Below are 18,333 nucleotides of genomic sequence, written 5' to 3'. Positions count from 1 at the left end.
GGACAAGTCTTTGAATGTCCTTGAGCAGCCCAGCCAGAGCCCGGACTTGAACCTGATCGAACATCTCTGGAGAGACCTGACAATTGCTGTGCAGCAACGCTCCCCATCCAACCTGCAACATCTTGAGAGGATCTGCAGAGACGATTGGGAGAAACTTCCCAAATACAGGTGTGCCAAGTTTGTAGCGTCATACCCAAGAAGACTCTAGGCTGTAATCGCTGCCAAAGGTACTTCAACAAACTCCTGAGTAAAGGGTCTGAATACTTATGTAAATGTGTTATTTCAGTTTTTATTTTTAATATATCTGCAAAAATTTAGATACATTTTTTTCTTTGTCATTATGGGGTATTGTGTGTAGATTGAAGAGGGTAAAAACAATTTCATAGATTTTAGAATAAGGCTGTAATGTAACAAAATGTGGAAAAAGGTGTCTGAATACTGAGGAGTGGCCAATGGCCGTGCAAGAAGGGGGTGGGGCGGGGAGAAGGGCGTAGGATTCTGGAAGGGTCCGTGTGTGTACTCAGCCAGGCCCAAAGGCACTTAGTAAAGCCCGGCCCCAAGCCAGCCATCTCCACTGTGTGTTTGCACAGGACATGCCACAGGAAGCTAAGACAACTGTTCGTGTTTGCCCAGCCTCGCCGACCCACTCTTAATACACCCGACAGCTGCATTTTTTCCACTCCGCCGACAGTTTGTTTATCGCTTTTCTACACATTTATCCTATGGAATCTGGGATCACTGGAATCGCTCGGACTTTCCAAGAAAATGCACATTGATATTGGAAGAAGTGAGTGTGGTAAGTGTGGTAAGATGTGTGTGGTAAGACGTTAAAAAGAGCACAAACTGCGGCCTCCACTTGCAAAGACAGGTATACAGTAACATAATGAAAATCTTTGGAGAGAAATCTGGTCAGTATCAGCTGTTGCTTGTAGCCTACCTGCTAATAAAATCTTACCACAGAGGAGACGGGTCTTGGTCTTATAAGAGCAGATAACACTTGTCGAGTTTGCTGCAAATTCTTGCCTCATCGTTTGGCCCTGGAATTGGGTTTGTGTCCCAAATGGCACTCTATTTCCTATATAGTGCATTACTTTTGACCAGAGCCCATAGTACACTATATTGGAAATAGGTTGCAATTTGGGATGCAGCCTTTGTCGGAGGCCTCGCTTTCTTATCACCAGACTGAACTAATAACTATTTTAGCTCCGTCACTCTGAAACGTCCCGATAATCACCAGAGATACAGTATCAGCCACGTCCAGACCATGTCAAACTTTCCACACTATGACCTGTCAAGTCTCCAAGAACTGTTTTTCCCCCCTTCTTCCCTCTCTTTCAATGTTTCATTTCCTGCCTGTAGCAAGCAATCACCAATCACCAACCACCAGCCATTCAACCTTTCAGAAAATGCAACTATGAGACTATAGGCGAGACACTGTATTCTTCCTGTCCTAGAACATTATGTGAAATAGGTTGGAATCCGGAGGTGTTACGCTGAGTGGTGTGTCGGAGTGTTGACAAGCACTGTCTGGCACGTATGATATACTAATGTGTTCCTTTGTTAGTTGGGCTGTGTCTTGAATAAAGCGTGCTAATTGCATTCTAGGACAGGTGAGAAATCCGAGGCAGTGTCAATGAAATAGGTCAACACCTCACACACACAGTATGCTCAGTATGCTTTCACTGTTATGTTACTCCGGGCTATATTTGGATTGTTGTTGAAAAACCAACTTAAGTAAAGATATCAAAATATTAAGATATCATCATGTTTATGATGTAGGTTGCATGAACGTTGCATTTGCCCGAGCAAACATTTTGCCAAAAAACTGAGAGGGATTTCAAACATTGTTAGAGAAAGGTTTGTGTTCTCGAATGGTAGCTAGGTGTGCTAACAGCAAAGGGCTGAACCTGTGAATGTCTCTTGCAGTGAAACACAGTCAGGGTTTTCCCCCTTCTCAATTCAAGTGAGTGAGGAAACAGTCAAGTCGCACAGAACAGATTCTCACCTCTTATTCACTCACTTTTTTCTCTCTTCTTTTTAGTCAGATCCATCAATCAGCATTTCATGCAGTTTGGGTTTGAACTAGAGGTCTTCACAGGTCCAAAACATTGGACCTGTTCCAAAATGGAATTGGGGCTTTCCCACCTGGATCCGATATGAATAAATGTTTGTTTTAAATATAGAGGCCCGTTCCGAACAGACCCGAGGACAACTAGACCTGATCCTTATAGACCTGGTTTATTAACCGGAGCAGCTGATAAAGCATGAAAGGAGGGAGAGGGGTACCGCTCTAGCAGGCTTGGGAGGGGCTGTACTGTGAGCGAGTGACATGGGAAGCAGGAAGGAGAGAGGGAGGGACAGCAACCAACCAAGCCGACTCAAAGCTATAAGTAGACTAATATCTGCCATAACTAGGTTATTTATCATCCAGTATGATTACATAGTACCTGTCTTGGACTGCAACAAACCAGGAGAAGCTAATTAGCTTCTGCTAACTGATTCTGCAGTGCAAGCGCTCTCTCTTCCTACAGTTACAAATAACAGAATATAAAGTAGCAGCCTGCCTACCTGATGGCTCTTGGTTGTTGTAGCCTATCCTTCTCCTTTAACTTTTAATTTATTTTCCGTCACTTTAATTTCATCTTCCATAAGTGGAATGGTATCAAATACATCCATTCCACTCACTCTGTTCTGGCCATTATTATGAGCCGTCCTCCCCTCAGCAGCCTCCTGTGATTAGAGATCTCCTAACTTTTGCCACACATGGAGCGAGGCCCAATGACTGTAGCCTATTACCGCTTATATGACTTATGATGGGCCAACAACAAGCTACACACAACACGCTCCACTCTCGTGAAAGGCAAGAGCAGCAGCATAAATTATCATATGTATCTCTCTCTCTACTGCAGCAGTCGCGTTCGAAACTGTAAGGGCCCTTTCGGAAAAGCCAGTTAAAACCCTAGAACGGTGACAATCATATCAGATCCGACCCAGACATTATTTAGGATTCTGGATCTGGACCCACTGTGGATTCGTGAAGACCTCTAGTTTGAATCACACGAAGTGCAGTAAAACAATAAATGTTTGTCTTTCAAGTCACTATCTGTGTTGGAACACATCTGTTGGCAAGGCTAATTTTGGTTTCCATATCGCTGAGAGACATTACTGACACGGTGGCTGAAAAATAAAGTTCCCCCCCAGGGCCATCGTAATGTAGAGGGGGAACGAAGTACATGTGGATGATGGGGGGGAGTCCGACAGGAGGCTTATCCCCCTCTGCAAGTTCGTACATTTAGTATTTTTCATACACCTGAAACAGCTTTTTCCTGCAATCTAGAGCCATAATAATTCTGCCTAATTCTGTCAATTTTAGTAAGCATATTAAGCATACCTCTTTACCTGGTGAATTGGCTTCTTTTTTGTTTAGCACTGTTTGGCAGAAAACCATTTCATGTTTGAAGGTAGAACTCCGCCTACCCGGCAGACCTAGAGCAAATCAAGTGCACATATAAGCCTACCGCTGACCAATCAGATAGCTCAGATCACTGTGCATGCACCGTTTTTAATATAGAGGAATATTTAACTTTCTCTGGTCATAGGAGTAACAAAATGAATTGGCGCATGAGGCAGAAATAATGCAGTGCGACTTCAATTTCGCCATCAGCTGGAAGACTGTGTCTCCTTTTCTCGGTAGAGACAACATACCTCTTGATGTATTTTGTTGTGTTGTGTTTGTTGTGTTCTCACCCATCTACACACAATAATACCACATAATAACAAAGTGAAAACATGTTTTTGGAAATGTTTGCAACATTTCAGGAAATTAAATACAGAAATATCTAATTTACATATGTATTCACAAACCCCTGAGTCAATACTTTTTTATAATAACCTTTGGCAGCGATTACAGCTGTGAGTATTTCTGGGTAAGTCTCTAAGAGCTTTCCAGACCTGGATTGTCCAACATTTGCATATTATTATTTTCAAAAACTGAACCAGGTTTTCTTCTTGGATTTTACCTGTGCTTAGCTGCTTTCTGTTAGTTTTTTTACTGATTACAAGCATACCGATAACATGATGCAGCCACCACTAGTCTTGAAAATATGGAGAGTGCTAATCAGTAATGTGTTGTATTGGATTTGCCCCAAACATAACACGTTGTATTCAGGACAAAAAGTGAATTGCTTTGCCACATTTTTTGCAGTATTACTTTAGTGCCTTGTTGCAAACAGGATGCATGTTTTGGAATATTTTTATTTTGTACAGGCTTCCTTCTTTTCACTCTGTAAGTTAGTTTCTTATTGTGGAGTTACTACTATGTTGTTGATCCATCCTCAGTTTTATCCTACTGTATCACAGCCATTACAGTAATGGTTAATAAAGTCACCATTGGCTTCATGGTGAAATCCCTGAGAGGTTTCCTTCCTCTTCGGCAACTGAGTTAGAAAATATGCCTGTATCTTTGTAGTGACTGGGTGTATTGATATACCATCCAAAGTGTAATTAATAACTTCACCATGTTCAAAGGTATATTCAATGTCCTTTTTTTTACCCATCTACCAATATGTGACCTTCTTTGCAAGGCATTGGAAAACCTCCCTGGTCTTTGTGGTTGAATCTGTGTTTAAAATGTACTGCTTGACTGAGGGACCTTACGGATAATTGTATATGTGGGGTACAGAGATGAGGTAGTCATTCAAAAATCATGTTAAACACTATTATTGAAATCAGAGTTAGTCGATGCAATTTATTACGTGGCTTTTTAAGGCAAATGTTTACTCCTGAACTTATTTAAGCTTGCCATAACAAAGGGGTTAAATAATTACTCACTCAAGACATTTCAGCTTTTCATTTTTAATTAATCATGTTTTTTTTGCAACAACCTCTTCCCATTTTGACATTATGGGATATTGTATGTAGGCCAGTGACAAAATCTAAATGTAATCATTTTTAAATTCAACAAAATGTGGGAAAAGTCAAGGAGCTGAAAACTTTCTGAAGGCATTGTAAAACATTTAAATACAATTTTCAAAATGGTCTGAGAAGAACAACATTGGCAGGGCAATTCAAGTATAGCCAGTAAGCAGTCATAATCTATTGTGCCTATAGCCTACTGCACAAATCTCATTGCTACAGAACTGTTTTAAATTGGTTAACGATGTATAGGCTTACATTTATTTATTTTTTATCCTGAGCGGTAGATCTCGGCTTGCATTTCCACTCAGAAAGTGATCTTGACTCAGGAAATGTTGGTGACCACTGGTCTAGGGGGTCTAGGCAATGACTCAAATGTAAAAGAAGAGGTGCCAGGAGTGCAGTCCAAACAAAGAGGTTTTTATTTAAGAAAAGGCTAATTAAATCCTTTGTGACTTTCACAAGGTTGGAATAATACAATTTTCAACTACTTAAGACATTGGCTCGAATCTAGGCTGTGGATTTAGATTTCGAGAAAATGAACAACTAAGGAAGAATTTTTCACCTGTCTCATTGACTTCTTAAACCCAAAACCTCGGCCTGGTCTGTTTGCTCTGTTTCACAAGCGTTCCCGAAAGTCTCGCAATCTTGCGCCTCTGGGTTTAGAAACTCTGTGCTGCAGTGTTGGCTGTGCCCCTGGAGGCATTACGAGGGACTGCAGCGTTGGCGGTGCCCCTGGTGGCACGGTGGTGACCTGCAGTGTTGGCGGTGCCCCTGGCGGCACGGCGGGAGACACGGAAGCAGTGGTTGTGTTGCGGAGGTGCACTGCGGCAGCAGAGTTGGCTAAGCTTGGCCCTGCTGACTAAGCTTGGCCCTGATGACTAAGCTTGGCCCTTCTGACTAAGCTTGGCCCTGCTGGCTAGGCTTGGCCCTGCTGACTAAGCTTGGCGATTCTGACTAAGCTTGGCCCTGCTGACTAAGCTTGGCCCTGCTGACTAAGCTTGGCCCTTCTGACTAAGCTTGGCCCTTCTGACTAAGCTTGGCCCTGCTGACTAAGCTTGGCCCTTCTGACTAAGCTTGGCCCTTCTGACTAAGCTTGGCCCTGCTGACTAAGCTTGGCCCTGCTGACTAAGCTTGGCCCTGCTGGCTAGGCTTGGTCCTGCTGACTAAGCTTGGCCCTGCTGGCTAGGCTTGGCCCTTCTGCGCCACAGATGCACATTGATTCCTTAAGAACTGTTATGCCTTAGGAGTTTAGTACAACTGCCACACTGGTATTGTATCATAACCCTAAATATGCTTATCTGCATCTCCGCTAAAATCTGGGTAAAGTATTGAAAGGAATGTGAGTCCTATTCAGTACATTTAGTAATTGCTTGCTTTTCTAAAGTCTAGCAACCTTGCCAGCAGGCATGCCGGCTAAGATAGTTAGACAAGCTACTCTAACTTGATTGGTAGCCTGAAATGGCTTGGTTGCTAGTTATGAGGTTGGGAGATTGGGAGATTAGCTAGCTGTCTAGCTAAAGCCAACGTCATACAATTGCTAGGTGGCTAGTATTACTGAGGAACAACAAAACATGTTTGTTTATTTATTAATCAGAAGAAATCAATAGGCTAAATAGCTTGATCAAATTAATTTACAAACATACCTCCTGCCCATCACCGGCAGCTAAAATCAAATCAACCTCAACACTCTCTCTCCTTCTCCACCGACGATACTGTCTGCATGAACTAAAGTGTCTAGCATCCTGCCTAGCATATCTTTGCTCCATGGTGCACCTTGGAAGGACCCCCCCCCCCCCCCCCACACATCAGGAACAGGAGATCTTTAGATCAAGGGGCGGGAGGTCGGCACTACACTGTGTGTGCTTCAACAGCAATGACAAAAATGAGAGTTAATATGACTTTGCGAGGGGCAAGCATACAGGGGGGTCCAACACAAATCACCATGTAGAGCTTTAATTTCTTCTGTCATTACAGAATGTGACTATGATTCACTTACTGTGCAGCGGAGCTGTGATGATTATGCATGCAAATGATTTAAATGATCTATGCAAATGTGTCTTAATGCGTTACATCTTGAATTGTAATTAATCCCAATTAATGAATGGTACACTTTATGTACATATAAAGTGGCTAAAGCTATTGATATAACAAGAGTATTGTGTAGCAATCACAGAATACAATACACGGATATGTTTCACTCAATTACCAAAAGCAAACGGGTATGAATCTAATTTGGATGCAGGTGATAAACTAAAACTATTCTACCTATTTTGAGACATTTATTACATTAAACTTTGCAAACTGCCAATGCTTCAAATAGTGATGCCATGACACTAATGCTTCTAGTCAGGGCTAAAGCATGGAGAGCTGTGGGATTGCAGGCTGCAGCACCGTAGGCCTTGGCATTGTGTCTGTGTGGCTCTTTCTTCGGCAGGTTAAACTGGAGTCCAGGCTCAATCCCTTAGGACCCGATTCTTATTGACTGCAGGCATTACTGGATCCCTTTCCTATTGTTTATAGAGCCAGCAACCTTCCACAGTAAATGGCCTAGTCACAGTCACAGCCACTGTCTGTGACTAGTAATATGCCAGGTAGGCCTATATGAAAGCAGGACAGCTATCAATTAGGTTAACACTGGCACGGCATCGAAATAAAGGCAGGTTTGTTCTTTTTAGATGTCTTCTTTTTTTGCCCGTTCAAATGATGTGAAAGATATGAGAAGCACGTTGACGTAACCATCTCTCCTCCGTAACTGCTACTTTTCTCTCGTCCAAAAATATGATTGACTCGCTTAAAATGCATTACATTAAAAAAAGAAAAAAATATGAAACTGATCGCAGTTCCCCGTTGCTCCTTGTTGTTATTTGTTGTCGTGTTTTGAATAAATAAGTCATACCACAACGACGAGGGGAGGCTGGCTAGAAATCATTTTCCGAGGTAATGGTGTAGGCACTGTGTGGAAGGCAATTTCAGCTCAGCTTCCCCAGAGAATGGCTCTGTACTTATCATTAACTCAGAGATATAATCTGCTCCAGGCTACCTGATTTCCCCCCCCCCCCCCCATAACCTTTTGACATTGCCACTGCCGGCAACGTAAATAAAGAGATGCTCGGGCACATTGGAGGAGCGCCTGATTAATATCAGGAAGCGGTGACAACCATTCAACTAGTACAGAACATGAACGATTCGAATATAGTACATCCAGCGAATAGCCTACTGTACGAACTACCCCCAAATGTATCTGTACTTTTTTCATTTTACAATATTTTAGTTTGAGGTGGTTTTGGTTGATTTTGATGTACGGTGGCCTGTAGGAGTACTACCAGTGTCAGTGGAGCTACAGAATTATTTTTGTGTGTGCTATTCTGCCTGGCATTCCTTCAGTTACAGTATGCATGGGTTAACGCTTTTCCAGGGAGAATAGTAGTTCTTGCTCGGATTCGCCAGTCAGCAAAATGAATGAATGAGCGGTAAAACACCCAAGGCCGCTTACTTCCACTTAATTCACTTTTCTGTGTACAGAAGGTGGTAATGCTAGAATAACAATTTATTTTCTATTTCCATTAAGGTCACGTTACAAGAGAAGGGGAAGAAATAAGACATTCTGTGAGATTAAACATGAGAAAGACCACCCCCCACTGTGGTCATATTTTGGACTATTCCATCAACAATTGTATTATGTAGATATGGGTGAAATTGGAATGTCCCAAACGATAATAGGGGTTATGTATAGTTTTGTATCTGCCATATTTGTAAAAAGTAGTTAAACGATACTCAAATAGCATTGAGTACCTTGTGGTGGCTAATTGGGATTGAGGAAGTCGGCCTTAATCAGGGCAGTTCTTACTGTGTGGACTTCAGAGTGTACATTATATATGGTGTATGGAGGAAACACTGGAAAATTTGTACACCTGAGGCTTACTCCCATTAAATCATATGCTCCATAGATCTTGCCTCGAGGCATAACACCAATTAGAAATGCATGACACACACACACACACACACACACACACACACACACACACCACCACCAGAGAGTGTTACGACTAACAGAGCCACAAAACCTTTGTCCGTATACTTTTGTACACACTGTACTTACGTAGTGCAAATATGTACAGTACACTACATCGCCGCCACTGAATTTCCAATCCAACCCATCTAATTATATATCCGAGTCCCCTTTCTGACACATTGATGTTGGAGGAGGATCTGGGGAAAATTGGAGCAGCTAGCTAGATACAGTAATCTATCCAACTTCATTTCACAGAAGTGAGTCTGCCTCGGGGTATGCACAAGTCATAATACATTTGACAAATAGTCTCTCAACGAAACATGCATTTGTGAAGAAGTAGTGTCCCTTTAGCGCTGGTATGCGCCAAGTGTATGGAGCTACACTGAACAAACAATACACCCACTCATGGAGAAGAGAGAGAGAGGTGGAGAGATACAGAGAGGCTTCAAAAAGATTAGGAGAGAATCTGGGGCTAAAAGTGAGGATGACTCACGGCGAAGTGCAGTGACAATGTGTGCATCCCAAATGGCACCATATTCCCTATATAGTGCACTACTTTTGACCAGAGCCTTATGGGGGACCCTATAGGCCTTAGTCAAAAGTAGTGTACTATATAGGGAATAGGGTGCCATCTGAGACACTGCCAATGCAAGACAATGCAACTTGGAGAGATTTGAAAAGGCATAGGCCCAGAGAGTTGTTGGGAATACATATTGATGGGAATACATATAGTCGCATTTAGTCGCAAGTATCTCCTATCTTTTTGACTCTACACTGCTATGTTGTAGATTTGGTTCTCTTTTACTTCAGATGAATGCATTCAGTTGTACAACTGACTAGGTATCCCCCTTTCCCTTTTAAAACGTGCAATATACTATTGTTCATATGTTATTGTCTGGTTTCTAGAGAATGCTTGGGTTGTTCTAGATTGAGATCAGGATAGGGTCTAACGAGTTACTAGATAAGGCCTTTACTGTAGGTCTACTTAATAGATTCATTGTTCCACTAAAAACATACATGCATCTGTGCTGTTTAGAAATGGCATCATTGAATGCACCTCAAACTCAAATATTTGGGATGTTGGCCTAATCCTGGACTAAAAAGCATTTTCAGTGGAGATTCCCCATTGAGCTTGCTAGTGTCCAGGAAACCGCCCCATTATGTATTTGTGGAGGAGACAATGTGTCCCCCATCAGAGCCCTTGATATGGCTTGTCGATCCAGATCCATGAAATGCACCAATCACAAACCCAAACATCCAGATTCAGTTTACACATTTTACAAATCCTTTACATTCCTGACATTATTAACCCTATTTTGGCTTTTTGGTGTTTATGACTTGTACGTGTATCTGTACATTGCTGCCATTTTACCTGAGGCCTGGTTTATAGTAAACCAGCAGGAATGCAGACACCTCACTTTAGCACGTTAGCATGTTAGCTAGCACAGGAAGTAGCCTACAAGCTGTTTATACAGGATGGCCTGGTTTCCATAGCCACTTCCGGTTCAGCTGCAACACTGTAAGACATTATATCAGTCATAGTTAGGAGGGTCAATTCTATACAATTACTAAAATGCCTGTGATAACTCACTCCCATATGGTAGTCTCATAGACAGCACACATCTACAGTTTCATAAGTGTTAAAAGATTGATCCAAACGTGAACTGTCATAAAAAAATATATATTCGTTTTGCCACTTAAGGTGCACTGTGACAGTGCACAGATAGTGTGTCACAATGTACAGTGTGGACACGTGTCAATTTAGTAATGCCAAGGCTTTATGATGCTCTCCATGGAACCTAACCCCATCTCCTATTACCCAACATAGCAAAATGAGTGCAAACAAGAGTTCATTGAATCATGGGGCCCAAATCATAGAAAGGCAATCCACATTTGATCTTAAAGGACTACAAGTGTGTGGCAGTGCAAACGGATTAAAAAACAACATTATATTGCTAAGAAGAATAGCTATCAGATACAGCCTTATGCTAGGCAAACACAATTCATTCATATCATCCACTATCTGGGAGCACGTAGCTTTGTATTTGCTGACAAAATGTTTACATAACTTTTACATTGACCACAGCATTGACAGGCAGCCAGATTCGATCAACTGTCAACTGGTGCGGGACATAATGGATAGCAAAATCCAGATGCCTCTGAGCCATCACTGGCTTCAATATAAACAAAACTTTATTGTGGTGTTGTTTATATAAATAAGACTTGTGCTATAAGTTGCTTCAATATCAAACATGATATAACATCGGTAGCCTATAAATGGAGAGCATTGGGCCAAACGGAAAGTTATTTATATTTTTTAAGTTTTGAGATCTGATTATGCTTTCTGTTTGACTGGGGAAATCTGATAATAACAGAGCTCATAGACAAACTGGACCAGTATTGCGAAACAATATCATTGCCACTGCTGTCTACATAAGCTTCATGCTTTTTTAAATTCAAAATATGGCGAGCTACTTCTGGTGCCATTATTGTACAATCTAATTACAAAATTAAGGCATTTATAAACATATACTCAATCGTATTTTATAACTGGTAGTTCTTTCTGTGAGCAAAACACTGTCCTGTCGGCTATAGTACGACGCTAGAAATTCTCAGGCTGGCATAACTGTTTGCAAAGGGAACAAATAAGGAAGCGGACGTAAGTAATGTACACACGATAAATTCGAATCTAGACTAAAAACAAGAGGAAGAATGTTTGGAATACGTTCAAGATGTTGTGGAAAAAAATGTGCCTATGTGAGCTCGATGCGGTATAGGCGAATGCGTAATATGGAACATATGGATAGACGCAAACGCACACATGGCGAACCAATCATGCATTTTACAATGTGGGATAAAAATAATGTCTCATAAATGTTTGGCTTTAATTGCTTTGTTCGTTTTTTAGCTTTCCTCCACCCAGTAACTGTTGAGAGAAACTTTGCCAGCAGGTGCAGTTTTTATCCCAAGGGCAATAAACTCATTAGGAAGAGTTCCCATTTCTGCTTCAATCAAATATGATTACTTGTCATGGATATCATACATCCATGTACATATAGCCTATGAATATGTGAAATAAAGGATAAATAGATGCGAAAAGGATAATAGTAGGCAAAGCGTTCACATATTGCGTTACCAGTAGCCTACCATTGGCTATAAGACATAGGCATATAGGCTAGTCTACCCTAAACATAGTGAATTCCCATTGTGTATCATGATGGTTATTCTGATTATTTCTTATTATGTGTAAATGTGTTATGCAGAGTGGCTTTGGTATGAATTAGTCATTGTTACTTTTACCATGTGGAGAATGCAGTTATTACCTATTGTGTAAAAAAGGTCATGAAATAAAATAATGTTCTTCCGCAGGGAAAAACTTAGGCGTAATTTTGCATGAATTATGAGCAGTTGAAAGTAAACCCTGAAAACTGTGAGCAATTACGTCCGTATTCAAATACAATACCTTTAGCTATTCGTTTGCGCTGGATAGGATAGGCACCGTACGCACCGCATTTCTGCATGGGACTTTACAGCACCGCGCCTTTACCTACAATTTATATATACAGTGAAAGGTTTCGCAACTTGCTCATAGCAATACACCTTTTGGGGTAACATCTCCGATGATGTCAACTTCCAAATAGTTACTGCGGAGCAGTAGGCTACAAAGACGCAGGAAAGTTTCAGGAAATGCATTAGTCTCAATTATGAAATGTTCTTTGAAGGCTGTATGGAATGCATATCATGATACTATATTTCAGATGAAGTCACATTTGTCAATATGCATGGTTGATAAATGTAGTATAGCGGCATGCAACACATTTTGCGCAACTGAAAAAAAAGATGCAACATCAATCTAAATGTATCGCCTTACAAATGAGTATTTAACAGTAATTACCTTGTTGCAGTGATAATAGTCCAAAGAGGTCAGGCAACTTGAATCAGTTGGCAATGTACATGAGCCCACGCTTGAAGGGGGTGCTGGATAAAATCTCACGTCCATCTCAGGGTCCGCAAGACTGACGGCATGAAAGCAGCGCCAATGCCTGTGACTCTCTCTCTCTATATATCTATATATCTATCTCTCTCTCTCCCTATTTCTCTCTCTCTCGCTCTCTCTACTGTTTTACCAAACAAAAAGAAACAGAAGGCTTGAAAGAAAAAGGGGTTGATTCTCTCAAAACACTCTCTCCTCACATCCGCTGGTGCTCTCACTTCAACGCTATCAAGCTTCTGCAATGATGCTCTATCGATAAATACATATATTTGTGTTCGCAGCAGGAAAAATACTCTCAAAGTTCACTTTGCGGAAAAAACGTAGATGTTTCAGCAACTAAACATGAACCAACGTTGACTGAAATTGTTTACAGCAACTCAGCATCAACGCTGCATGCAAAAGATGTAGCCCAAATAGTTCTATGTTCTCCCAAAAACGTTGGGCTGTTTCTATTTTCCAGTCGCGCGCTCACTCCCTGTCTGCTTTGTCATGTAGGAGTGTTTATCCATGTGTTCACTTCGAGTTATAGTTCGACTACTTCTTTCCATACCGAATGCCATGCGACCTCTACCGATAACAGAGGGAATAGGGGGAGAAAAAGAGAAAGAGCGAGATGAAGGGGGAGGGGAGATACAGTATCAGGCTGATTGACAACCGATCCAGTTCCACTGCGGTTCGGAGAAATCAGAGTTTATGGAGATGCTGTAGCTATGAAGACATAGCCAGACGATTCGGATAGCCTACCTAACGGCCAATTTATAGGGCTCTCTATAGGCTAAGTTACTGTTATAGATTTTATTTATTTTTTATTTTACCTTTATTTAACCAGGCAAGTCAGTTAAGAACAAATTCTTATTTTCAATGACGGCCTGGGAACAGTGGGTTAACTGCCTGTTCAGGGGCAGAACGACAGAATTGTACCTTGTCAGCTCGGGGGTTTGAACTCACAACCTTCCGGTTACTAGTCCAACGCTCTAACCACTAGGCTACCCTGCCGCCCCTATTGACCCCAACATCCTGTTTACTTTACTTTTAAGACTAGTAATACGTTAAATGGTAATAGGGACAAGTGCAGCTATTTTTGCAACAACAACAAAGCGGGTTGGACATTTCTTAACACGCTCATGGGCCGCTTCCGCGTCGCTTCTCTGGCTCTTTTTTTTAAACCAAAATATGAAATGTTCTCCCGCGAGACCAGCCCATGCACCTGCTTTATTGCCAGGCCGTTTTTTGTTCATCCTTTAGCTTTCCATGGACCATGGGTAACTACTGCTGAAGTGTAGAGATTCTGTGTATTATAGTTTGTTTGTCAATGTCAATGTCCAATTGCCAGAACTACAAACAGGTTTCTCAGTTAACTCAGTACTATATATCATTGGCTGTGTTTACACCTATGTATCAATGGCTGTGTTTACACAGGCAGCCCAAATCTGATGTTTTGTACAAAATACCAATTAGTGGAAAAGATCAGACACTGTAGATCTACATAGTAGCCTACCTTCCCTTTGTGGAGTCAAGAGTCTACTCTTGATACAGAAAATTAGGACCATTGTAAATTTGGTGTTCTATATCTATGTATTTACCGTGGCAATACAAATGTAGCAACACTTAGATTCAGCAAGATAAAGGTACAAATTTCAGTAGCTTCATTATGTCACTCAAAACATGATGCTGTGTTAAGTGTTGGATTAGGGGAGACGAATCTGGTTTATCTGGGGACCTCGTGTTTTTTTCCATTCTTCACTGTCCGTCTTTGACGAACTTGGGTCACAGTGAATTTAAGCACCGAATGAGCACTAAATGCAGTTGATCGTGATGGATATAGTTTAGGTTTGACACAGAAGAGAAATCATATGTGATGGTGTCTAACATTTAGAGAAAGACAGGTTGATTGTGAACTGATTAACACTGACAACCTTCTAACTGCAACAAGGCCCGACGTAACGTGGTACTTTACTCAATAGAACGTTTTCTGGACACAATTGTTTCACACATCAATATTCTGTTTTCTGCCAAATTGTGATAGATATTTTGATGATGAGTCAATCAGTAGTAAACTCAGCAAAAAAAAAAAGAAACGTCCTCTCGCTGTCAACTGCGTTTCTTTTCAGCAAACTTAACATGTGTAGATATTTGTATGAACATAACAAGATTCAACAACTGAGACATAAACTGAACAGGTTCCACAGACATGTGGCTAACAGAAATTGAATAATGTGTCCCTGAACAAAGGGGGGGGGGGGGGGGGGTCAAAATCAAAAGTAACAGTCAGTATCTGGTGTGGCCACCAGCATTAAGTACTGCAGTGCATTTCCTCCTCATGGACTGCACCAGGTTTGCCTGGTCTTGCTGTGAGATGTTACCCCACTCTTCCACTAAGGCACCTGCAAGTTTCCGGACATTTCTGGGGGTGAATGGCCCTAGCCCTCACCTTCTGATCCAACAGGTCCCAAACGTGCTTAATCCGACCGTCACCCCTGCTGAGACAAAACCGCGACTCGTCAGTGAAGAGCACTTTTTGCCAGTCCTGTCGGGTCCAGCGATGGTGGGTTTGTACCCATAGGCAACGTTGTTGCCGGTGATGTCTGGTGAGGACCTGCCTTACAACAGGCCTACAAGGCCTCAGTCCAGCCTCTCTCAGCCTATTGTGGACAGTCTGAGCACTGATGGAGTGATTGTGCATTCCTGGTGTAACTCTGGCAGTTGTTGTTGCCATCCTGTACCTGTCCCGCAGGTGTGATGTTCTGATATACCGATCCTGTGCAGGTGCTGTTACAGGTGGTCTGTCACTGCGAGGACGATCAGCTGTCCGTCCTGTCTCCCTGTAGCGCTGTCTTAGACGTCTCACAGTATGGACATTACAATTTATTGCCCTGGCCACATCTGCAGTCCTCATGCCTTCTTGCTTTCTTTTGGTGTTTTTCAGAGTCAGTAGAAAGGTCTCTTTAGTGTTCTAAGTTTTCATAACTGTGACCTTAATTTCCAACCGTCTGTAAGCTGTTAGTGTCTTAGATGACCGTTCCACAGGTGCATGTTCATGAATTGTTTATGGTTCATTGAACAAGCATGGGAAACAGTGTTTAAACCCTTTACAATGAAGATCTGTGAAGTTATTTAGATTTTTTTACGAATTATCTTTGAGAGACAGTGTCCTGAAAAAGGGATGTTTCTTTTTTTGCTGAGTTTATATGTATTTTATTTGAAGAGTCTACTTGCAAAAACTGTGATATGTGGGAAGTCGCTCTGGATAGGATTGTCTGCTAAATTACAAAATAAAAAAATATGAAATTGGTTAGATTGGTAGAAAAAAGCGAGACATAAAAGGGCAGCAGATCTCCCAGTGAGCCTTTGCATAGCCATGCAATTCAATTCAACAAGCGGCTTTCACTGAGAATACAGTAGATGTCCTTTTCTCTCAGAGTCCCTATATCCTCCGGAGTGTTGATAGATATGACCTGGGAGATAATACAGCAATGGCATTGCAACACCTCAGCACTGACCCTGCCACACATCCCTGGTCCAACCTAGCCCATCCACACAGCCGACAAAACAGGATGAAAACATTGCATGCTCACATCCTTAAAAAGCAACCGAGAGGAAAAATAACATCACTTACAGCTAAGTGTTTATCTTGCTCTCCCTCACTCTAAGAATAAAAAACAACAAGAAAAAACTACCCTGTCTGCATGTGTGTGTACGTATGTGCATTTGTGTGCCTCCATTCAGGTGTGTGTGTGTTTCTGTGTGCCTGCATCTGTGTGTGTGGACGGGAGTGAACTCTCATTGTCATCACAGTGGGTGACTTGTTGCCCCCCCCCTCCCCTTAGGAACAGGCCTTCATCAGTATGGCTATTACTCAGCGTGGTGGCACAGGCCCTGGGGTGCGAACTTGTTTAATACCAGCGACAGATGGGTCGCTCAGTGGGCATGCCGAGCTCGCCTACTATTGGCTGCAGCTAGCTCTAGCCATTGGCGAGGCTAGCTCTAGCGACTCAGGCCAGCGCAGGGGTTAACTGGCACAGGGATACCAAATGGCTTCAAGGCAATGGAATGTGTAGTGCCCCAGCATCCCTCACTACTAGCCTGGGAGAGAACGAGAGAGAGAGAGAGAGAGAGAGAGAGAGAGAGAGAGTCAGAAAGTCTGTGTGAAGAGAGAGAGCGAGAGAGAGAGAGAAAGAGAAAAAGAGAGGAGAGGGAGAGGAAGAGAGAGAACCCATCCCGTATGGCCACTGAACTCTAAAAACGTGTTTTATTTAAGAACAATTGATGGAGGATGGGTTCCTCCCCAACAACGGAAACTAATTATTACCACAACTTAATTTTCCTTTAATTACCAGCACTGTGGCAGTTAGCGGCAGAACAAACGCAGTCCCATTTTTATTGCCTCGATAAGAGCTGAGGCTGTCATTAGGAAATAGTAAAAAATTAAATATGGCCCGTTAAAGGATAGCACATTGTATTTTGGATGATGTCAGCATTTCGTTTCTGATTCTGTCTCTTAATAGATTTGAACCTGAGCATATATAACTTTCTTTTTTATTTCCCAGGTCCAGTTTGAAATAACTTTAGATGAAACGTTCACATTCTGTGAAGATTAAGAAGTCAAAATGACTTTAAGTTCTAGAAAGCAAAGTCTAATAAGTGTTCACAAATACAAAAAAACAAATAAATAAAGTGTAAAGTAATACATTATGCATATGAGTAGTGCTTCATTTTACAGCCTGGTTTAAGCTGGTATTTACATGGTATAACATTTAACTAAGAAACTACACTTCAACTGATAATAATCTCTCTTAGATGACTGTAGCTAATTCAGGTAAGCTGTAGCTTTCTCGTTGGTTTACCTAATGTGTGACCCTTTCATCTGTAACAAATAAGCAGCGTTATGCAAGTGTTATTTAATGCCATGATGATAAGACCATCAGTACCCTCGGTGGTTATTAGAGCTGAAGTTGTCAAGATGCAGTTGCATCACCGGCTACTTCCTCCTATCAGAGGGTTCACCTGTCTTACTGCATCTTAAATATTTATAACCCATTCTCTTATAGACTTAAGTTGAGCAATCACTGACAGTTTCAGCTCTGAAGGTCAAGAGAAATAACGTAGGCACTTCTCAACTTAAGCGTATGAGAAAATGGTTATAAATACTTACATTATTTTCCATCTCTTAACATAATGGTGTACTTATTTTGCAGAGGCCGTATTCATTTACGAACAGGCCCGACTTAATTTTGAATGTTCCGTTCAATTACCTTTTACTTTGCGATAATCTATTAGTTATCTAAACAGTGATCCCACATTTGGCTGTATATTGCCATAAATGGCTGTTTGAAATACAGCAAACAGCCCAATGGTAAACAGGAAATACTTCAAAGGCTCCATTAGGCAAGGCAATGAGTCACTAATGATC

General features: G+C 41.6%; 1 protein-coding gene across 2 annotated transcripts in view; it reads right to left on the bottom strand.

Annotated features, from left to right (window-relative positions):
• The window catches only part of LOC110493905 (TOX high mobility group box family member 2), a 141,347-nt gene extending 127,835 nt beyond the window's left edge, over window positions 1–13,512 (bottom strand). Inside the window, exon 1 of one of the 2 annotated variants that reach the window (XM_021568495.3) lies at window positions 12,825–13,512. In XM_021568495.3, the coding sequence (XP_021424170.1) occupies window positions 12,825–12,929 (105 nt within the window). In that variant the 5' untranslated portion in view covers window positions 12,930–13,512. The remainder of the gene's footprint in view (window positions 1–12,824) is intronic. The other variant, XM_021568497.3, reaches the window with a different exon arrangement.
• Between the last annotated feature and the right edge of the window lie 4,821 nt (window positions 13,513–18,333).

This window comes from Oncorhynchus mykiss, chromosome 17, assembly GCF_057628025.1.
Source record: "Oncorhynchus mykiss isolate SJ-2025 chromosome 17, ASM5762802v1, whole genome shotgun sequence".
Lineage (NCBI taxonomy): Eukaryota > Metazoa > Chordata > Actinopteri > Salmoniformes > Salmonidae > Oncorhynchus > Oncorhynchus mykiss.
This window is presented reverse-complemented; position numbering and strand designations above follow the sequence as displayed.